This window comes from Acanthopagrus latus, chromosome 24 (assembly GCF_904848185.1).
Source record: "Acanthopagrus latus isolate v.2019 chromosome 24, fAcaLat1.1, whole genome shotgun sequence".
Classification (NCBI taxonomy): Eukaryota; Metazoa; Chordata; class Actinopteri; order Spariformes; family Sparidae; genus Acanthopagrus; species Acanthopagrus latus.
This window is the reverse complement of record NC_051062.1, coordinates 2,922,469-2,943,483: the sequence shown is the minus strand read 5'-3', so window position 1 is coordinate 2,943,483 and position 21,015 is coordinate 2,922,469. Positions and strand designations below refer to the sequence as shown.

The following is a 21,015-nucleotide window of genomic DNA, read 5'->3' as shown; positions in this document are numbered from 1 at the left end:
ACATGGTGTTTGATAATCCTCATTTGCAGCTGCTCTAGTCAAAAAATTCACAATGGTGAATTTGATTTTTTTTTTTGTACAACAGATGTTTTTTAAATTTGTTTTGAATGTGATTTCTGAATCTCCTATTTTCCCCCAAATATTTAAACTAGTGCACCGCTGAGAGTCTTCTCCTTTCAACTGTAACATGGGGTCTGGATCTCTATTGCAGATCTGACAGGTAGCAGTAGGCGGACTGTCTTCAGGTAATTCATTAATATGCAAATAAAATCATGTCAGGTATGATTTTATCCATTTAATAAAATCAAGTGAAAAACACAGTATTTAAAATCTCATAATTAAATCAAGAACAACAGTCCATTCCACTCCAACCTTATCCAATTTAGCCTTAATATTTTCCAAAAGAAAACAATTAGCAGTTTCCTTGGAATGATGTAATTAATATGTCTCATCCTGATTTTAATATTGTGTCATAATATGTCACATGGTGGTCAGATACCACTTTTAAGGTAAGACAAAATGGTAAAGAAGACGAAAATCCCGAATGCATTCAGTCATCCACGATGGCCTTACAGTAGACTGACGGTGATCCGACTTCACCTGTCTCTCCATGTCTGTCCTCTTCAATCTCTCAAGTCGTCCGTCTTCCTGGCAGGCAGTATACCCTACACTGGGACTGAAACCTTTTCAGCAGACAGAGGCCCTAATTTCATTAATTATAAACCAATATGCTGCTGGCAGCCCCTCCAGAGACGACTTTACCCAGCGCTGACATCTGTTCAGCACAAACACAGTAAGGGATGAAGTGATGAAAGGCGGAGAAAACAAGGACAAGGACATACAGTAACTCCTGCCATGGGTAAAGCATGGTGCTGTGTAGGGGGAGGATGATGAGTGAAGAGTAGGTCGGTGAGGTTTTAAAAGTTTGTGTTGCAAAATAGCAAATCCAAGATGGTTTAATCCAGATGGAGAGAATTTGGTTGTTCAAAAGTTAAACCTGTTAAGAACTAGCCTCTATTTTGTGTCTCTGCTCGATAATTAAGAGTGTATCTCTGCAACTACAAGGTCTAATGGAATAATTAAGGTATCATGATAACGGGAACACAAATATTTGTTCAGATATGTAAGTGTTTATCTTCTGAGTGAATTAAGTTGGCACACAGCATAGATTAAAGATGTATTTTTTCTTTAAATCCCAACTTTAGAATGAATCTCCCTGATGAATGACGCAGCTGTAACTCCAACTCGCTAGCAAACCATAGCAAAGGATCTGAGCACAACCTCTGCCAACTTTGATGCTAATAAAGTGAATCTAAACATAACAAGAGAGGTTTTAGCACAGAGCAACTAGGTCTGTAGTCTACATCACAGAGCAGCGTCAATGTGATTCTTAGCTCTAATTAGAGTAAAGTCACTTAGTGTGTCGTAATGATATTTGGCTCACAGAGCAGCAGACGCTGTCCGTCCAGCCAAGTGAAATATGTGTGTTTGCATGCAAATTCATATTTATAGTGTGTGTCAGGAGACCCCCATAGCGCGCTGTGTGTATGTAGCTGCCACATACAATAAACATGCAGTAAAACACATATGCACACATTTCTGACCTACATTCATATACACAAACAACAGGGTGTCAGGGGGGAGTGTGTGTGTGTGTGTATGTGTTGGGGTGAGAATCTGCAGGTGCACTGAGCTGTGAATCTAATGCAAAATTTGTGTTACCATCCTTTCAAATAATTCATGACCCCTCATCCGAAATGAATAGCTGGACTTGTCATCCCCTCAGTCTTTGTCGTCCCCCCCCCCCAGTGAGCCATGTTTTATTTAAAATGTCACCTGGAGCAGAAACTAATGAATAAGTACAGCTGCAACTGGGAATTCTCTGGTTTGATCCCAAATTGCGTTTAGGCCTGATTTGAGGCATGGACAGTTTATAAAAAGAAGTGGCATAACCCTGAGCTTTTCTGGCTGTAACAGCATGTGTTATTTTGCCCTTATTTAAATTCATGCAGCCATTAACCTCCATTATTCAAGTAGGAGTGTGCTTGAGGGTGTATCTGTACTCTGTGAGACCACTGCAGTGCTTCAGGATAGTGCTTTTTTTTTTTTTTTTTAAGGCTAACCCAGAGCATAGCATCACCCTGCTTCCCACTCAGAGTATGCACGAGCATGCTTAACACTTCTCAGCCACGCCCCTTGGTTCTGATTGGTTCTGTTGATTCGGGAGTGGTGGATTCTTATAAAATTCAATTACAGCCACTGGGTGGAGCCACAGACATGTGGATTTTCACACAGGTGATCTGTATTTTATTCTACTGAGAGATCATAATGAAAATTTTAACACAAAAATAGTTGCTGACTACAACTTTAAAAAATGCATTTGACCTTGACCTAATAATTGGATAATCAAATAGCACATATGACTATTTATTTATTTAATAGTTATCCATTAATGAGTGGAAGCACCTTGGGGCATTCCCCTCAGAGCCAATCAGGCTTTGACACTATGCAAATGCATTTGTTTATACGTTGGCTAACGTGAACTCCTTATCTCTGAGAGTTAAAATGAGGGAACTGGAAACACTAAACATTACTGCCACGTGTTTTCATGTGGGCATCCTATGGTATACTAAGAATGGCGGGTCAATCATGTGCAAGGCTAGGCCATGGGGCATGGGCACTGATGAATCAGGGTTTTTATGTGTATGAATGGGATCAAGACCTTGGCAGGGTGGCAAAAGCACCAAATGCCTGCTCATTAGAATGACAAAAGATTGAATCTCATGACCTTGGGTTGAGGTTTATAAAAGAGCCGTGTGTCTCTGTGTCAGCTGTCTGCGCATAATGAGCTTTGCGCTGTTTAGTGACTTTGATTCTGTATTTAGGCTTTTGGAGGTGTTAAGAAAAAAAAATGACGTAAGAGATGTGTGTAATATTGCACTGTGATCCTCAACATTATTTCTGAACACTCGTTATTGCTGAATCCTTTTTCTTCATACGAATTTTCTACAAACCCCCTTAAATTCTTGTCACATCATCAGTAGAAAACACCTCATGTCTGCACCACTTTAATCTAACCCTCACTCATTAATTAGCATTATTAAGCTCTCGGAACATTTGCCTCCTACTGTATTATATTCATTTATCAAATGAAACAGTCAAAACTAGTCGATCTAACAGAAGAAGGGCATATTCATTCAAGTTTTGATTTGGTTTCAGTCCACGATTAACCAGACAGATATGCAAATATACAGTTATGAATGTGTAGCATTCTTACAGTGTTTTATGAGAACTAGTTTTGGACTTTGAACTAAGCTTATATGTGCCACGTAAAACATCAGCTGACAGATCGACAAATAGAGGCCATATGTTTTCAAAATTGAAATGGCTCTTAATTGTGTCATCTGAGGCCAACGGGAATGTAATTAGCTTTGAAAGGATTCGGTCATAAACCCAAAAGGACAGACTGAAAGTCTGACCTGAAAAGGAAATATGAACGCTTTTGATACTGATGAGACATTTCAGTCTCAAGTGGTTGACCTGCACACACAGCTTTAATAAAAAAAAAAACACCATGACAAGGTGGATTTCTTTGTCATGTAACCAAGATCAGACACATTGTATCAGTTATTACTGAAAAAAATGTGTCAAGAAACACAACCAGTTTATATTAATGTAACTGCTTTGGGCTCTCTGGCCACCAGGGGTCGCCAAATGAGGATTATAAAGAACGTCTCTTGATTCATTCTTTTAAATCAATTTCATAATTTTGTGGGGGCGCTTTATTTGAAAGAATTGCATATGATAATATCATGCAGCACAGTTTTCAGGGATGGTTAATATACTCAAATGGTGGGATGGTGACTGAAAAGGACGTAAAACGTCCCTGTTGTTTTGCTAATAATGCGAGCAGTGACCCCTGGGTCACAGAAGCACTGCAGTGTTTTGATCAATAGTGATGAACATGTAAAAACTGGACAACAATAACTCATCACATCGGTGCGTCGCTATACATAAACAGATTTGTGTTTATAAAACCTATTTGGATGACAATGCTTTATGCTGTGCCATCACACAGCTACTTAATATAAAAGGACTGCGGCACAGACAGTGTGTATGGACTCGCAGTCTGGCCCCCGACTAATATAACAATGGGAAAGGTAAGCGTATGTGTTGTTGTTAAAAATACTAAATGAGACCAAAAATGTCCATGTTTGGTTTTTTTTGGGTTTTTTTGCATAGTCGGAGTTGACAATTAATAAGTGCCTTGCCAAATATTTGCAGATCATATTCTACGAGGACAGAAATTTCCAAGGTCGGCACCATGAGTGCATGAGCGACTGTGCTGACCTTCACCCCTACTTCAACCGGTGCAACTCCATCCGAGTGGAGAGCGGCTGCTTCATGGTGTATGAGAGACCCCACTACCTGGGCCACCAGTACTTCCTCCGCAGGGGGGAGTACTCTGACAACCAGCGTATGATTGGCATAAATGACTGCATCCGCTCCTGCCGCATGATTCCGATGGTAAGCCTGAGATGGCAGGGTAGGAATGAGGGATCAAGGCAATTGATTAGGGTAAAATGATTGATCAATATGATCATATTGCAGAATAGAAGCTTTATGTCAGGGAAATAAGCCGAAATTTGCCGTTATTCAAACTGAATAAATGATTATGCAGTGAAATTGAAAAAACAAGTTTAATCTTTGATCCTGCTAAGCAAGAGAAAGTGTCTGCAAGAATACCCCAAATAATTAACAATTAGAAGATGCAATTAGATACATAAGTAGGTTCACATAAACACACTGAATGTCTATGTATAAGTAGTATAATGAACACAAATTAAGTTTTAGTTTTAGGGACTCTTTGAACCATAAATCTTCAGCAGTTCATGTTGGATAGAAATTCCCCAGAGCAAAAACGATGAGTTTGCGAATAGTATTTGACATAGTATTTGGAGGCTAACACTTAAGCACTGTTCATAGACTGTTTATTTATGTTCACAATGACCAAAAAAGTACAAGTGTATAGCAGATAATCTGTCCTGACTTGTAAATGTGCCTCCTCCTGCAGCACCGTGGCTCTTACAAAATAAGACTGTATGAACGTCCAGACATGAGCGGCCAAATGCTGGAGGTGAGCGATGACTGCCCCAACGTCCAGGACCGTCTCCGTATGTCTGACATTAACTCGTGCAATGTGGTTGACGGCCACTGGCTGCTGTACGACCAGCCCAACTACAGGGGGAGGCCCTACTACCTGAGACCTGGCGAGTACCGCAGGTACAGCGACTGGGGCGGCGCTAGTCCGAGGATCGGCTCGCTCAGGCGAATCACTGACTTCAACTAGAAGTTTTCCCCCACCTTCTATTGTTTCTCTGTTCCCAATAAACATGCTGGCTAACACTGTGCACATTGTGTGTCTCTGTATCCAAAACACATACAGATAGCAATTTTTCTATCATGGGTTTGTTTGCTTTTCGGCACGTGTTCTAGTTCCCTTCTTGTCACGTTTAATCCATTCATAAAAATAATAGTGCAGCTTATAACAGTTGTCTAGAAAATGTTGTTGTGTACCATTGGGATGGGATGGAATGACTTGAACCAATGTGTACTGCTTTCTTAAAACACAAGAAATGAGACTTAATTTCTCCATGTGTGGAAATGTACAGATCCCCTTAACATTCTCAAGGAAACAAAAAGAAGCAGTTGAAATAACAGTGTTAACTGGAAAGATTTATTGGCAGTACTTAAACAGTGACTGGACATCTCACTTTTTCACATAGTGACGCGTCTGATGGATCCCACCCTGGGGCTCATGCTTCCCCACTCATTAAACCTCCTGTATTCACCCGGGCGCATCAGGTACTGGCGTCCCCTGTAGTGCGGGTGCTCGTAAAAGATCCAGTGGCCGTCCGTCACGTTGCAGGAGTAGATGTCGTTGTAATGGAAGCGTTCGTACAGGGACGGGCAGTCGTCGGTCAGCTCCATCATCTGTCCCCCGAACTCTGGGCGTTCGTAGATCATCATTCTGTGGGAGCCTTGGTGCTGCAGAAAAGCCTCTAGAGAAGTTAGGAATCATTAAAAGAAACATATTGCATGGTGACGCTTGCATAAACACCCTAGGGCTTACCACAGGGATCATACGGCAGGACCGCACGCAGTCATTGAATCCCATCCAACGCTGGTAGTCTGGATAGTCACCCTTCCTCAAGAAGTACTGGTAGCCCATGTAGTTGGGTCTCTCATAGACCATCCAGTCACCACTGTCCACCCTGATGGAGTTGCAGCGGTTGAAGTGGGAATGCAGGTCAGAGCACTCGCTGCTGCACTCATAGGAGCGACCCTGGAAGTTCCTGTCCTCGTAGAAAATTATCTGGAAAGATCAATCAAGGGGTTCTCAAAAGTTGTAGATAACGGCGAGCTAAGAGATTAAAAGATCTGTGCACACGATACCAAATGATTCAAAAGTGTCCAGTTAACCGGTTCCGGCTCAGTAATCCACGTTGGTATGCTTAAGCACAGAAGGCACACATTAAACTAAATTGCCTTACCTTCCCCATTGTGCCGGCTGACCTTCGTCACACTGACATCAGCTGTGGGTTCCACGTTGCCTTTATAACCCATGGATGACCTGTGTCATTGTAATTCGGAACAATGACCAGACTCGTCAGCTCTTTTTCACAGAACAATATTTTGTGCGGGTCTATCGACCAAATCAGCTGTTTTTCTTTGAGCACAGGCTCGCTTTTGAGTTAGCTCCGGCTGACAATGGAAAAAAAGAATACAAAATATGACATAACATCGATAAAACTCCAAGCATACGTTCTGATTTGAATGGAAAGCTGCTATATGGAATTATGAAAAAAGCCATATGTGAAAGCTCATGTTTGTTAGTGCAAAGTTTATTTTTTCATCCTCAGTTTACACACATCTTTGTGTTTATACAGTAGAACACAATATTATACATGTAAAATCGTATTTTGCTGGTTAATGCAGATGATTTCGGAGCTGTACGCGCTGCCGTAACAGGTTCGAAAGCCACATTTTACAGAACTGTAGCACAACGTTTTGAATTCAGCGCTGTAAGTGCTGGGGTTTACTTTACTTTCAGAAAAACTGCGAACACAACCACTGCTTTGCCTCCGGCGCGCCGCGGCGGCTTTTATACGATTCGCGTTTTCTTTCATGGCGTCAGCAAACAGCTCGTTGTGCGTGGTCACTGTTTCTTTTCTCAGTCTTGCCTTTGTTTGCCTTGAATCGGCCTATGTGGATATATTCTCTGTAGACTGGGTTCCAGAATGTTTTTTTTCAGCAGCACGTGATGCATTGTGTGACGCGCTTCAAAAAGCCAGTTGAATCACTTGCATACTCATAAGTGGAATCTGTGTGCCTGTGACATCTGGGAATCACTGGTGCCATCACATGAATGTACTCATTTAGATGCATGCACACGTTTACCCAAGAGTGTATTGAACTCTTTAAGGTTTATTGCACTTTCTGTTTTTTTATATTGAGTTAAACTGTCTATACAATTAAGTCAATATAATTCTTACAAAAACAATTTATATGATAGAAGCTGGCTGAGGTGTATAAGCCACAGACTTGTTGCTGTTTGTTTTGTCATACTGTTATAGTGCTGTAATTTTCCCCATTAATACTTATTGTTATATAGCACCTGTTTAGTTTTAGCGGCCACTCAATGTACTTTACAACACGTCCGCATTCAAACGTTCACACACACATTCATACACTGGTGGCAAAGGCTTTCACCTGCTCATCAGAAGTGATTGGATGGGCCACTGGGCTCAGTATCTTGCCCCAAAATCACAACTCTATTAGTAAGATTAGTATGTCCTCCTTACCTCCTCCATCAGTGGGGTGATTTTTATTTTGCAGTGTTTAGTTATTCCACCATTATCTGTGGATAGCGACCAGGGATAACCATGGTTGCAAACATGATACCATGCTAAAAGCAAGGTTTCCATCAGCTATATCAGGTTGGCATGTTAGTGTTCCCTCAAACTGCAAGTCATCTGTTGTCCCATATGGTCAAATCTGACTTATACATACACATCTGGATTATTGCAAATTTTCCATAAATGGTTCGCACTTCCATTTTTTATTTGGCTAAAATACACCCCAGCTACGTCCTCATTTCAAGCATTTCGTTTTAGTTGATTCAGGCATTTGATTCCCATCATATGGTAAATTATTTATGAAATGGAATACCACTGATTGGGTGTTCTGAAAGATTCACACAAACATGCGGCAAATCATTTTATTGTGCGAATCACACAGTTAAAGAGGTAAATTCAGTGCGCACAGTACACCCGGAACCACATGCAAACAGTGCACAAATCACAATTTCAGGATTAAAAACAAGGCTCCGACTTTCTTCTTGTTTCTCAGTCGTCAGTCGGTTAATGTGATGCGTTTGATCGAACTGAACCTCATGTCATCGCTGCTTATCTCTCTGAGGTTCCTGTACTGTCCCGGTCTCGGATAAATACATCTTGCCCGCAAAGTGGGGCAGCTCAAACATCAGCCAGTAGCCGTCCATCACGTTGCAGGACTGCACGTCCGACATGTGACATTGATCTTGAATGGAGTCGCAGTTGTCAGTCTCTCATAGTCGAGTCTCTCGTAGATCCTCATCTTAAAGGGTCCCTTTTGCTGTTTAGTGAAATTGAGAAATGTATATATAATATGTGTGAATCTAACAAGAGTCATGGTGCTGTTCAGATTTTGCTGTGTGTTAATGCAACGAGCCTAACAAAAGGAAAATGAATGTTCTGTTCTTTTCCCGCTTGCTGATATCATGCATAGATTCACCGCAGGGCGGCAGGACTGGATGCAGTCACTGAAGCCGATGGCGCTCTGATACTCGGGGGGGACTCTCCGGCGGTCAGGAGGCACTGCCGGCCCGTGAAGTCGGGACAGTCGTAGACCACGAACGTCCCGATCTCCACCCTGCAGGAGCTGCACCAGCTCAGGTGAGGGATGATTTCAGAGCAGTCGTACGAGCTGCCCTGGAAGTTTCTCCCCTCGAAAAAGATGATCTGGAGAGAAAGGCGCAGCGTGCTGGGGTTCAACATTTCTCATGGGCTACAATTATTTTGATACATAAATAAGATTAATTAAAGCTGCTGTAAGAGTCTTTGCCTCTTTCATTTCTTCAACTGTTAGTATAAGCCGGGAGTGCTGGAATTGGCAGCTTCCCCCGCCACAACCAGTATAGGTACCAGAACATGAGGATCTTGCATCAGTGTCTCCTGTGCAGTGATCTGTGCCCCTTCATTACCTTTCCGCTCATGATCACGCTATTTGATTTCTGTTGTTCTCCTCACTGGCGCGCTGCCTTTTATGCATCATGTGACATCAAAAGAATCTGCCCCTCGTTTGTATAAAAAAAAAAAAAAGAAAAAAGAAAAAAAAAATGACTGAGTCAGCCCATCAGCATTTTAGTCCCTACTGTATTATGCATCAAAAGTGTGGTGAGCACACTTGGATTAAACTGCAGTGGTGCAGACTTATCGGTAACAAAGCAAACCCCAGTTATTGCAGCTTTATTTTCATATAGGTCACGTTGATGTATATTGAAGAGTGCATGGCGGATTGGCATTTAGACAGATTAAATTGAATAATTAAAACATGAAGGAACAAGTAACAAATCTTCAGTGACTTACCTAATTATGACACAAACCAAAACTTTTACAAGGTTTTGATACAAAAGTTGATACAGCGTGCCCTGCTAGGAGAAATGTTCGTTCCATCATCCTAATTACCACCAACTTTATAGTCAAGCTGAAAGATTTTGCACAAAAAGAGTAGTACAGATGGTGTGTCTATGTCTGCAACACGTCATCCAACACTGCAACATGATACACTGTGATGCCCAAAAGAAGAATCTCTCTACTTTCTGTCCTGCTTGTCCTCTGTCAGCATCCGCCCAAAATGCAATCTGCACGTTCATGCTCGCCAGAGGATGAAATCTTTAAATCTCGGATGGTCTCGGCTTTTTTTGCGCATGTAATCTGATATTGCAGATTCCTGAGACCGTTCATGCTGTTGAAGGACTAAAATCTTCTGACATTCCTCTTCACACTATGACAGACTTAACATTTTTGAGAATTTACCAGTAAGTCTTAAAAAGTTACTAGCGATGTTGTTGTGTTCACTCAATGCCATCCAAATGTTGTATTCTACAATACTGTAGGTAGGTGAAATATACAAAAAAAATCCTCAATATAGCCTCCAATTATATATATTTTTTGCATACTGCATAATTGTATGCATACTGCAATATTTATTCATTTAAATTTGTCTGACAATGCTTCAATTGGCTAATTGTGTAAGCATGCTTAACATAAGGAAACATGCTAAATCACTATGAGGCACCTATCCAAGGGGTCCCTGACCGGAAGGACACCGAGCCACTTATTTCACACCATATTAAGAAAACCGCTAAACGCCAATACAGAGAAATCGTTTTTATTTATTGTTTTTGCGCCACAGTTCCCTCTGATGATCAGCACATCTCCATGATGCGTCTGATGGAGCTGATTCTTGTCTGGTTGATCATCCCCATTTCCCTGAAGCTCCTGTACTCTCCCGGCCTCACATAAATCATCCGACCCCTGTAGCTGGGCTGCTCGAACATCAGCCAGTGGCCGTCCATCACGTTGCAGGACTGGCAGTCGGACATGTGATAGCGGTCCTGGAGGGACTCGCAGTCTTCCATCAGCTCGTGTGTCAGGCCTCCGAAGTTCTCTCTCTCGTAGATCCTCATCCTGAACTGTCCCCTGTGCTGTTGTTAGAAAGACAAGATATTAGTCCGCTACCTTTCTTTCTCCGGCGCCTGTTCTGGAGGCACGGTTCACCAGTCCAAACGCGAAATGTCGTGAAATGTCTTACCATGGGGACCATGCGGCACGAGCGAATGTTATCCATCATTGCCATGCCCATCATTCCCATCATGCTGCCCATGCGCTGAAAATCGGAGTACTCCCCTCTCCTCAAGAAGACCTGGTTACCCATGAAGTTGGGGCGGTCATACACCACGAAGCACCCGCTGTCCACCCTGCAGGAGTTGCAGCGGTTCAGGTGCATATGGATGTCAGAGCAGTCAGAGCTGCACTCATAGGAGCGGCCCTGGAAGTTCCTCTCCTCATAGAATATAATCTGTAGCGAAAGACACACATGAAACGTACATGTCACTGGATGATGGACTCAAGAATGTGACTCTCTGAGGATGTATCATTTGGTTGGAAAAGACATTTTGTTGCTGTGGAACAATTTGCTATCATACTGTATCTGTCATCAGTTAGTTAACTGCTGCTTCTATTGCTCCAGATTTGTCAACAGTGTACAGATATATGATTAACAGTACCCTGCCCATGGTGACGGGTGTAGTTTTTCCACAAACGGTGCCAACCCGGCTCCACTTTTATATAGAATGAGCCACGGACCACCTTGCACACCTTTGTGTGAAACATCATGACTCATCAAGAGTTTCATGTGGGCCTGCATTCACCTTTTACAGTACACCTCTGTGGTTAATTTTGTATGTTGCGTGGAGTTTTTTTTTTTCAGGTCATAACAGAAGCAAAACATGTCTAAAATGACAAAATATATAGATATTACCTTTTCAAAACCAGGGAAAGTTTTGTAGAGGCTGTAGTGCATCCTTTTTTTTGTTGTTGAATACATTTCGGCCATAAAATCGCATCTTCGTATCTGATGATCATGCCACATATATTTCTACAAAGGGGATATGAATTAGATATTTGAACTCTCTGGAACCAAGCATACAACCTCAATATTCAGTTCACAATAACTATTGCAGATTCTGACATATAGTAAAGTCTGCCACCCTCTAGTGCTGCACTGTGCCACAATATAGAGTGATGACTCAAAGGTTTCAGCACAATCCATGTGGAAATACTGTGGCTGTGTAATGTATAAAAAGGGAAAAGGGTCGATGTTGAAGCCGTACATCTGAGATTAGCCCACAAATATCATGACCATGGGGAGGGTAAGTGAAACTTTCCAAATCATTTAAGGCGCAATGACACTAAAAAAAGGAAACATTCACAGATAAAATGCTAAAAAAAAAAAAAAAGAGTCATAAGGCGAATTTTCTTGTGAGATATTTCTTTGAGTTTGCATTGTCCTTGGCAGATCATATTCTACGAGGACCGCAACTTCCAGGGTCGCTCCTACGAGACCAGCAATGACTGCCCGGAGCTCACCTCCTACCTGAGTAGGTGTAACTCCTGCAGGGTTGAGAGCGGCCTTTTCATGGTGTACGAGAAGCCCAACTTCATGGGCCATCAGATGCTGGTGAGGAGGGGCGAGTACCCGGACAACCAGCACCTGATGGGAATGAGCATGAGCGACTGCATCAGGTCCAGCCGCATGATCCCCACGGTAGGTGGACGTGTTTTATTGTAGCTGCAGTGAGACGCAGACACACCAGGAATTCCTTGCCACTGATGCAGTTCTAGGCAATCCTAGAGGACTGGTGCATCGATCATCTCACAAACCAAAAATTTTTTCACATGCTGCAGCAGCTCTGCACAGACTTCGGTTCAGTGGGATGTGCACGCCTACACATGATAGAAACATCAACGAGAATGCAAAACTCAGCTTTTACAATATCAGTAATTCAACTGCTTTTAAATGACCAGCCATTATGTCAAAATCACAAGTTAATTACCATGTTATCATTTTAGCTCTGTCCTGAAATAACAAAAGGATGGTCTCTTGAGCTAGTGACACAATTACTTAATTAATTGTCTCGACGTTTCTTCATCCACAGTACAGGGGACCTTACCGAATGAGGATCTACGAGAGGGAGAACTTCGGAGGCCAGATGCACGAGCTGATGGACGACTGTGACAACATGATGGATCGCTTCCGCATGTCCGACTGCCAGTCCTGCAACGTGATGGACGGCCACTGGCTGATGTTCGAGCAGCCCAACTACAGAGGCAGGATGATGTACCTCAGGCCAGGGGAGTACAGGAACCTCAGAGATATGGGGATGAGTGACATGACAAGGTTCTGCTCCATCAGGCGCATCATGGACTGTTAACTCAAACTGCAATGTACTAAGTGAAAAAAAAAAAATAAAACCAGCTGAAATCCAACAGTTCTGATTCCTGTCTGTCATTCCAGTGTAAAACGTTTTAAGCTTGTGACTCCTGCTGGTTGGTCCTGTACAGCTGTTTAGCTTCTCTACATCCCAGCATGTTACCATAAAGGATAAATAAGTCGTTTGTTAAAATACAACAGGAGGGCAGCTGACATCTCATTGAAAAGATCCAGTGGTTCCACACTTACAAAATTTGAAACAGTAATTGGATCACCTGGGGGCACATATCCCAAGTTTATAACACATGTTCTGCATTATATATGTTCAGTCTCCACACTCAAACTGAGACTCATTTCTGGTTTCAGACCCACACAGTTGTCCGTTTCATGCCCAATGCCCGTGTTGTGTACTGTAAATAACAATGGACTTGTGCCCCACTGTGTGCCCCTGGGCTTATTAGTCCTAAAGGGGGGTGTGATCAGGCAACACTGATGGCAGATTGTTATATTGAGGCAGCAGAAAGTCAAAGGCTCACTGTGTGTCCTGCTATTCGAAGGGCGAATTATTCAGACAGTAAGGTGCGTCTACACAGGCGAGTTCAAAATGTGTAAGCCTTAATATATTTTAAACAATTATTTTACATAAAATTCACCCCCAGTGTTGTTCTCATGAACTGGAGTTTTTTTTTACATTTTGGGCATTTTCAGCCCCACTGGTTGCCATAATCTCACTGGAAGTTTGTCCAATCAGGTACAAGTGCTGCAAAAATGGCAGAAAACTTTGCAGACACAGGTGGCTACAATGGTTTTTAAAAAATCAGCAGCATTGAATGGACAGACAATAATAACAATTGAACAGTTTAGAAAATTATAGTGTGTCTTGATTGTTTGAGAGCTGCAGAAGACAAGATAAATCTTGATTTGGGGACATTTCTCAGCAGGAGAAAGCAGGATTGTACAAGCTTATCAACACGATGTGCAAAAGTCATTCCTGATCAAAAATTATACCAGGATTCTAAGCAGTATATTTAGAAAAACTGGTCGACTGCAATGAAAATTTGCCAGGAATAGTCACTAGAATTTATTTTTTGTTACGGTTTAGGTGCAGGAAATTTAGAGAAATTGATCTTCGATGACAGCATCATGAAAAGAGGATCGAATTATTCAGGTTACCAAAGAAATCAATCTGTGTATCATCAGCTTAATGGTATTATGTTTCACCTTGAATGCAGCCATGCAAATGACCCAGAGGAAGCATGTACAATACAGCCCAGTTGAAGAATGATATCATCTCCACAAGAGAGGCAAATGAAACTACTGTTTCCAGGGTCAAACGTGCACATTGTTTAATATGAATTAGTTATGCGGTGTGTGTGTGTGTGTGTCTCTGGTGCTTTCCTGCCTTCCTGCTTTGTCACTGACTCAGCTCAAAGCATTTCATATCAAACCAGATGTACTCGCCGTGGCTTTGTTTTTGTCAGCAAGCTTTGCTGCATTCAGTGGCGTTTGGGACGCGTTCCACTTTGCATTTGCATTGTTTAGGGGAAACGGGATTCACGGCTTTAGAACAATGTGATAAATATTTGATGGGCTGATTGAATAATCCAGCTCACACAAGGCAAACCCTGTTCTGAGTTTTATTGTTCTTGTTTTGAACTAAGAGAATACTGGAAGTGGCTGCTTTAGTTTTCATATAACACTGAACATATGGAATAACTATTGGGAAAAATCGTTTTAAACACTATAACATATATTTAGTCCGACATATTTCGTGTTCATATAGTATTTAAAAGAAACATATTGTGTCTAAAGTATTCACAGGTCCAGGTCATTTTTTGCTTGGGAAAGTCAAGTCAGGTCAAAGCTTGTCTAGTCAAGTCAAGTCCTGACTTTTAGTAAATCAGCTGCAGTCAATATCTCTGTGTAGCAGTGATTGCATTTTTTTTTTTACATGTCTCTAGAAAATATGTCAAAAGCATTAACAAGATTTTGGCAAATATGAAAAATATGTCAAATAATCTTTAAACATTTTAATGGGTCTCAAGTCCAGAAAAAAATATTTAAAGAATGCATATATATGTATATATGTGTTTATATATATGTATATATGTACACATATATCTGACTGTACCTTGAAATAAGGCACACATCTGTTTATAGGTTTGTTTGGTTTTTATTCTGAAGACAACTTAATCAAATGAGAATATGATCCTTGAGGTTGAAGGTGGTCTTTGTGTCAGCAAAAGTATGAAGACATATATGCATGATGTGAATGTGAATAGTCGATACTACAACAACACACCAACCAAGACTGTATCACAACAATCTGTGGTTTGTCAGCTGGTGATACAAAATTCCAGTCATCAGTGAGAAAAAGTATAGGCCAAAAACACAAATGTTGTATATCAAGTACATAATAACCAGTGTTCCAATAAGAGAAGTTATTTAAAGCATTGAATGTTAACCCAACCAGGTCTTTTTCTAGAGTCTAAACAGGATCCAGTCCAAATTTCAGCCTCATCACAGGAGCAATCAAACAGCACATTTAAAGGCAATGTACTTTAATGCAACTGCAGCGTCAGCTAATGTGCCAAAGTTAATGGAGAGCTCATTTGAATGACAATAATTCGACTGGCGCTGCATTTCATCAGCCTTTATATGAAGGTGGACCATCAGTAATGCGGTGTGGATGAGGAGCTTTAATCTTATTGGGTGAGGAGGAACATTAGGTCATCATGGAGCGCACGGGAAAAGTGAGTACTGCTGCTGTTCAGCACATTAATACCACGATGCACCTCATGTTCAGACATTGTTGTGGTGCTGTTGCAGAAAATACCCAGAGCTAAGCAAAAATTTTGGTGGTTACAGTGGTGATTAACATTAGCAGCAAGACCCGGGTGATAAACTGGAATTTTCCTTTAAAAATAGTCTTAGCAATGGTATAAGTAGACAGTATACATCGGTCATGTTAGTTTTTTTTATTAAAATTAGTAATGATATATTTCACAGCAATGGTTTAAGTATCAATATTAAAGATGGAGTTGACAAAAGAAGTAAGAATAAAAGCAGCTGCAGCCGTCTAACGCAGAGTTCTATTTGCAGATCTTCTTCTACGAGGACAAGAACTTCCAGGGTCATTACTATGAATGCAGCAGCGACTGCCCTGAGCTCAGCACCCACATCAGCCGCTGCAACTCTGTCCGTGTGGAGAGCGGGGCCTGGGTCATCTATGAGAGACCCCACTACACGGGTTACCAGTACGTCCTCATGAGAGGGGAGTACCCCAGCTACCAGAGCTGGAACGGCTTCAGCGACACCATCCGGTCCTGTCGCCTCATCAGACATGTAAGGCAAAGCCAGGACTCCAACTCCAGCTCGGCAGATAGCGGGGTTTACTTCACTGTACTTTGAATGCACGTTCATTTCATTCTTGCTGTTTCACAGCTGAGTGTGAGCACTATTTCAAACAGAGCCTGCAGACTTTTTTTGCTCGTATGTGAAGTGTATGTGTGTCCGAAATGAGGATCTTGTTCCACCCAGTGATAATAATAATGTACAGAGAAATATCTTGGAAGGTGCCAGTAGAAACTCAAGGAGCCACCATTGTTGTTCTCAAACAAAAAAAAAAGAAGAAAATCTCATCTCTTAATAGTCACCTCTTCAAAATAATACCCATGTGCCCAAGCTCATTGGACTCTGATTGGTTCAACCACTGTGAGTTAGATAACAAGCGCATATCTTGAAGCCTGGCATGATGGATGTCTTACTGTCTTCGAAAGTAACCGTAGCTTTGTAAAGAGGTGTTTTATTCCACATTTCAGCCAAAAGTGTCACAGAACATCCCTGTTTTAGTCTCTACAACTTTATTAGTTACTCAGTGGATTTGGATCAGCTGGTTGAGATTCAAAGGAAATGCAATACCTGAGCTGGTATTATACAATTTAGTACAGAAAAGTGGTCTGTATAGTTTAAAATACCTATTGAATGTACCATAAAATGGGTTTAAATTCACAGACTAACAGTTTTAGCTGGACAGTCCAAAGAATAGTTTGCTTTTGATGGTTATAAAGATGATGAGGGATGGAGTATGACAGCTTGTATGAGTTTGTGAGATCACTTGTGTAATGATAGTGTGAGCAGGAAACAACTGAAGCAGCAATTTAGAAATTAAGTGACCTCACTGAAAGTCCAAGTGGTGGTTCACTTTTTTTTTTTTTTTTTTTTGTTTCATTTTAATATGCAGCACATTTCTCTTCATGGGAGCTGTGTCAATAACACAAGAGTGATATTGGTAATATTATGTTTTCGAGTGCTGGTAAAGCACTTGTGTCATTTAGACTTCATGTTAGAATCCAGATCTTTATAGCCCGTTTCCCAAAGGTTGACTGCTTGACCCTCAGTATTTCTGACCACTCTGTTCTGTTCATAAGTCGGCAGTCGGCTTTACCCTGTTTTCTTTCAGTCACCCTCTTCCCCTTCTTTGACGCCTCTATCAGTAAGGTTATTTTATCCTTCATTGTAGAGTTTCAATCATTACCATCGCTTCCTTTAGCCATATTTCGACATTAATTAGAATAGTTAAAGCAAAATTGTTGACTATTGCCAGTTGAAGTATCTTATCTTCCAGAAATATAAGTATTTACCTTAGCGTGACATTATCATAAGATTAGCAGAGCATTCTACATAATGAAGCAATAGAATGTTAAAAGTTGTTGAGTTTAAAGTAAAATGCTTATTATTGATTTTTGTGGATAAACTGGTGATCTATGGGAGTTTGGTAAATATGATACTAAGGCCTGGTTATCTTAAATGATCATAAATACTGGAAAAGGGGGAAACAGCTGTTCTGGCTCTGTCAGAAGATTTAAACACCTGCCCACCAGTACCAGTTGCAGGTTGATAAATTCACTCATCGGCATCTCATATTTTGATTTTTCAAAATTCAAGCATCCCAGCAGGCATAGAATCCGCGTCTACGAACGTCCAGACTTCAGCGGCCAGATGATGGAGTTCAGCGATGACACGCCCAACCTGCTGGACCGCTGGCGCTTCCGTGAAGTTCACTCAGCTCAGGTCCAAGAGGGCATCTGGGTCTTCTACGAGCATCCCCACTACAGGGGGCGCCAGTACCTGCTGGAGAAGGGTGACTACAGAAGGCACGCAGACTGGGGGGCCCTCCAACCATCTGTAGGCTCCCTGAGATGTGTCGTAGACTACTAGATTGCATGTGAAACCATACCACTTCCTGTTTATCCCCCTCCTCCACTCACTATCCCGCACGTCACTCACCTGCAAATAAAAGCATGCAAACTGCTACAGAATTTGAGTGTTTTCATTTACTGTCAGAGTTACATAAAGAAAGTGACATAGGGTTCAAACGTCATTTTATGACAGATTTTTGAACATAGCATAGCATATCATCCTCACCAAAAATATTTTTTACAATTGATCCGTATACGATCCATCCTCCAGGGACCATGAGTGCTGCATATTTCATAGAAATTAAGCCAATTTCAGAAGACTTTGTGATGCTTTATAATAACCACCATAAATAAATGTTAAACTTATAGTTAAATGAGCTTTAAATAATCCCATTTAATAATTACATTTTTCACAAACAATTTGTTAAGAATGTGTTTATTATAAAGTTGCTGATGTTTATAATATTCTGTAAATGGTTAAAAAAAAAAAAATTTTCCCTGTAATTCCCTGGTTTTATCTGTTTGATTACTTCTGACTTTTTCTGACTTTCTGATGTAAATATTGCTATTTTTGAGTTACAAAATGAATAAAAAAAAAAACATTTTATTTATTGATTGGAGAGAAGTTCTCACAGCACACCTGCAGTACATTTGCAGCCCATCAGGGGCTGTAGATTTTCAAATACAGGTGACCTTTTAACTTTTGCTGTCATTGCCCTCATTTTTTATTACTTATTAACATTCAGACCTGCAGACTTGGTGGCGTATTGATTGACAGTGCTGGAGAAATAGAAAAACACCAGTTCTTTAAAAGTACATCAATGTGTACTTAAAATAACAAAGGTAAAATAACTCAATCAGAAAAATACGAGTCTTATTCACAAATATATTCACTCATATATTGGATTAGTATCACCGCTACATTAACATGTCAGCATATTTCTCATAGCATGATCAATACACATATCATCTGTTCTTAGGCACAGTAGTTGAGCCAGTCCACCACTGGAAAGTGAGTCATTTAACTATGAGGACACAAAGGGTGCAAGATGTAGGTGGAAGAGCCACCTAGTGGTGCTGAAGCCGTGTTACACAGGGCAGCTCCAGAGAGCTGATAGTATTCAAGATTCAGTGCTACTTAGTGGAATTGCTGTACACAAAAGGCAAAAAGTATACAAACTAATTAAATAAATGATTATCATATCAGAGAAATTAAGGATAAACTCGTGGTGGAGTGCTGAGGATGAGTTCAGGAGCAGCACCGCCTCAGTAAAGAAGCTGCTCTGTGGTCTGATGGATGCCTCTTTAGCTTCTGGCAGACAGCAGCAGGGTGAACAGACTGTGGCTGGAGTGATAGTAGCTCTAATTCAGGAAACCCAGAGGTAGATAAGAAAAGACTGGGAATAAAACAAAGATAGTTCTACAGTATCTTACACGACTCAGTCAATTCATATATGTGTCTATATGTATATATATTGTGTCTGTTTAATTAATATATATCATCTTATAATCCTATAGTAGTTTTGCAGCTAAACATGTATCTTTTATTCCTAAAAGACATCATATATCAATATTTACCCCCTTTATACATTTAATTTTCCCTTTCTTCGCCTGCCTTATCAAATGTTCACAGAATGCATTGTAACATTCCAATATTGCTGTGTACATTTTTGCAATAAATGATAGTTAGATATATCATAGTAAGCACTGTGATTTTAAAAAAAAGAACAAGATAACAGACCTACAATTAGAGGCAAAAGGAAAAAATGCCATAAACACCATCTGCAGGCATATCTGATAAGAAACGATAAGACTGCACGGTTCATTTCCTGACACAGGATGTGTTTGATATTACTGCTTGATGACCTGCCAGATCAGAATCATAAAAAAAAAACAAAAAAAAACATTGTTGTATTAGGAACTCAGCTGTAGGCACGTGATTACCGAGCAAACAGGAGAGGCTGCAAATAAGTAACAGAGCTGCTGAGCTCAGCTCGTGTGCGAACTGGAACTTTTATCACGCACAGAACTGCCCTGGCATCCCCCGGCGCTGATCGAGCAGTTTCTTAGTAGAAAACAAACAATCACTGTGCACTGTAAAAGAAAAAAAAAAAAAAGAAATACATCCGCCTAAACAAGTCAGTCAGTCACCATTCATATACTGTAAGGCGGGATTTTCTCAATGGCACTTCCAATGTCGTGTCTCAAAGTTTAACATTTTTGGTTAATACAAGAAATAAGTGTTTTTGCGTTGATATCGTCTTTGATTAACCAACTCAGAGATGCTTCTTTGTGTTGTGAAAATCTACATTAACCTTTCCTCACACCTTAGCAGACAAATGCTTTATTAGTGAGGTTGATCGTCTTTGATTCCAGTTTGGGAAATCTTTGAAATACATTGCTGTTGCTTTTTGAAACATTGTCATATTTTTTGTAATATAACCAGTTTCTGAATAGATTTGATGAAAATGTTTTAAATTATGCTCCCCTGGCTTGCAGTGACAGGACACAGCCACATACACTTGGCCTCTATACGGCAATGAATTGCTGGCCAGAACATGGATGCACATGACTACAGCTGAACCCAGGCTTATGTCATGGGCACCCGTGCTTTGGCACCCACTTCTGGACCACCTCTGAACTATAAATCATCAGTTCATGTGGGCCAAGTGTATGTGTCCAGCTTTGTCATGGCACTAAAGGTTGAAGATGTCAA

The 21,015-nt window shown here is 40.9% G+C and overlaps 8 protein-coding genes across 17 annotated transcripts in view; 3 read left to right on the top strand and 5 right to left on the bottom strand.

Moving 5' to 3' along the window:
- The window catches only part of LOC119015380 (cytidine and dCMP deaminase domain-containing protein 1-like), a 542,642-nt gene that overhangs the window by 355,082 nt on the left and 166,545 nt on the right, over window positions 1-21,015 (bottom strand). The gene's annotated exons all lie outside the window — the stretch shown is intronic.
- On the top strand, window positions 152-5,411 carry LOC119015392 (gamma-crystallin M2-like). 2 transcript variants are annotated; one of them, XM_037091342.1, is made up of 3 exons: window positions 152-245; window positions 4,285-4,527; window positions 5,075-5,411. In XM_037091342.1, the coding sequence occupies exons 2-3, from the start codon at window positions 4,333-4,335 to the stop codon at window positions 5,348-5,350; spliced, it is 471 nt and encodes a 156-aa protein (XP_036947237.1). In that variant the 5' UTR covers window positions 152-245; window positions 4,285-4,332; the 3' UTR covers window positions 5,351-5,411. The 2 variants fall into 2 exon arrangements, with proteins under 2 accessions (XP_036947237.1, XP_036947236.1); XM_037091341.1 differs by lacking the exon at window positions 152-245 and adding an exon at window positions 2,381-4,160.
- Window positions 157-13,156, top strand: LOC119015395 (gamma-crystallin M3-like). Of its 5 annotated transcripts, none has more exons than XM_037091345.1 (4): window positions 157-245; window positions 8,830-8,996; window positions 12,184-12,432; window positions 12,824-13,156. In XM_037091345.1, exons 3-4 carry the CDS (start codon window positions 12,304-12,306, stop codon window positions 13,097-13,099), a joined length of 405 nt encoding a protein of 134 aa, XP_036947240.1. In that variant the 5' UTR covers window positions 157-245; window positions 8,830-8,996; window positions 12,184-12,303; the 3' UTR covers window positions 13,100-13,156. The 5 variants fall into 5 exon arrangements, with proteins under 5 accessions (XP_036947240.1, XP_036947243.1, XP_036947245.1 ...); XM_037091348.1 differs by lacking the exon at window positions 157-245 and adding an exon at window positions 6,214-6,310; XM_037091350.1 differs by lacking the exon at window positions 157-245 and adding an exon at window positions 6,906-7,085.
- On the bottom strand, window positions 5,756-8,084 carry LOC119015390 (gamma-crystallin M2-like). 3 transcript variants are annotated; one of them, XM_037091336.1, is made up of 3 exons: window positions 6,555-6,619; window positions 6,134-6,376; window positions 5,756-6,048 (listed from the first exon to the last, which is right to left on the bottom strand). In XM_037091336.1, the coding sequence occupies exons 1-3, from the start codon at window positions 6,561-6,563 to the stop codon at window positions 5,779-5,781; spliced, it is 522 nt and encodes a 173-aa protein (XP_036947231.1). In that variant the 5' UTR covers window positions 6,564-6,619; the 3' UTR covers window positions 5,756-5,778. The 3 variants fall into 3 exon arrangements, with proteins under 3 accessions (XP_036947231.1, XP_036947229.1, XP_036947230.1); XM_037091334.1 differs by lacking the exon at window positions 6,555-6,619 and adding an exon at window positions 7,866-8,084 and having other exon boundaries at window positions 5,756-6,376; XM_037091335.1 differs by having other exon boundaries at window positions 5,756-6,376.
- LOC119015666 (gamma-crystallin M2-like) lies at window positions 5,779-6,563 on the bottom strand. Its single transcript, XM_037091888.1, has 3 exons — window positions 6,555-6,563; window positions 6,134-6,376; window positions 5,779-6,048 (listed from the first exon to the last, which is right to left on the bottom strand). The coding sequence occupies exons 1-3, from the start codon at window positions 6,561-6,563 to the stop codon at window positions 5,779-5,781; spliced, it is 522 nt and encodes a 173-aa protein (XP_036947783.1).
- LOC119015665 (gamma-crystallin M3-like) lies at window positions 10,532-11,401 on the bottom strand. The gene is made up of 3 exons (XM_037091886.1): window positions 11,393-11,401; window positions 10,918-11,184; window positions 10,532-10,810 (listed from the first exon to the last, which is right to left on the bottom strand). Exons 1-3 carry the CDS (start codon window positions 11,399-11,401, stop codon window positions 10,532-10,534), a joined length of 555 nt encoding a protein of 184 aa, XP_036947781.1.
- On the bottom strand, window positions 10,532-11,410 carry LOC119015396 (gamma-crystallin M3-like). The gene is made up of 3 exons (XM_037091351.1): window positions 11,393-11,410; window positions 10,918-11,184; window positions 10,532-10,810 (listed from the first exon to the last, which is right to left on the bottom strand). The coding sequence occupies exons 1-3, from the start codon at window positions 11,399-11,401 to the stop codon at window positions 10,532-10,534; spliced, it is 555 nt and encodes a 184-aa protein (XP_036947246.1). The 5' UTR covers window positions 11,402-11,410.
- Window positions 15,834-18,318, top strand: LOC119015393 (gamma-crystallin M2-like). Its single transcript, XM_037091343.1, has 3 exons — window positions 15,834-15,851; window positions 16,201-16,443; window positions 18,046-18,318. The coding sequence occupies exons 1-3, from the start codon at window positions 15,834-15,836 to the stop codon at window positions 18,316-18,318; spliced, it is 534 nt and encodes a 177-aa protein (XP_036947238.1).

Coding starts and splice junctions, on each gene's coding strand:
- LOC119015395 (XM_037091345.1), top strand. CDS start 12,304: ATGGTGTACGAGAAGCCCAACTTCATGGGCCATCAGATGCTGGTGAGG. Junction 12,433..12,823: donor CCAGCCGCATGATCCCCACG/GTAGGTGGACGT, acceptor CTTCATCCACAG/TACAGGGGACCTTACCGAAT.
- LOC119015665 (XM_037091886.1), bottom strand. Junction 10,811..10,917: donor CGTGCCGCATGGTCCCCATG/GTAAGACATTTC, acceptor TTCTAACAACAG/CACAGGGGACAGTTCAGGAT.
- LOC119015390 (XM_037091334.1), bottom strand. CDS start 7,988: ATGGAAACCTTGCTTTTAGCATGGTATCATGTTTGCAACCATGGTTAT. Junction 6,377..7,865: donor TCACCCCACTGATGGAGGAG/GTAAGGAGGACA, acceptor TGATCTTTCCAG/ATAATTTTCTACGAGGACAG.
- LOC119015392 (XM_037091341.1), top strand. Junction 4,528..5,074: donor CCTGCCGCATGATTCCGATG/GTAAGCCTGAGA, acceptor CTCCTCCTGCAG/CACCGTGGCTCTTACAAAAT.
- LOC119015393 (XM_037091343.1), top strand. Junction 16,444..18,045: donor CCTGTCGCCTCATCAGACAT/GTAAGGCAAAGC, acceptor TCAAAATTCAAG/CATCCCAGCAGGCATAGAAT.
- LOC119015666 (XM_037091888.1), bottom strand. Junction 6,049..6,133: donor CCTGCCGTATGATCCCTGTG/GTAAGCCCTAGG, acceptor GCTTTTCTGCAG/CACCAAGGCTCCCACAGAAT.
- LOC119015396 (XM_037091351.1), bottom strand. Junction 10,811..10,917: donor CGTGCCGCATGGTCCCCATG/GTAAGACATTTC, acceptor TTCTAACAACAG/CACAGGGGACAGTTCAGGAT.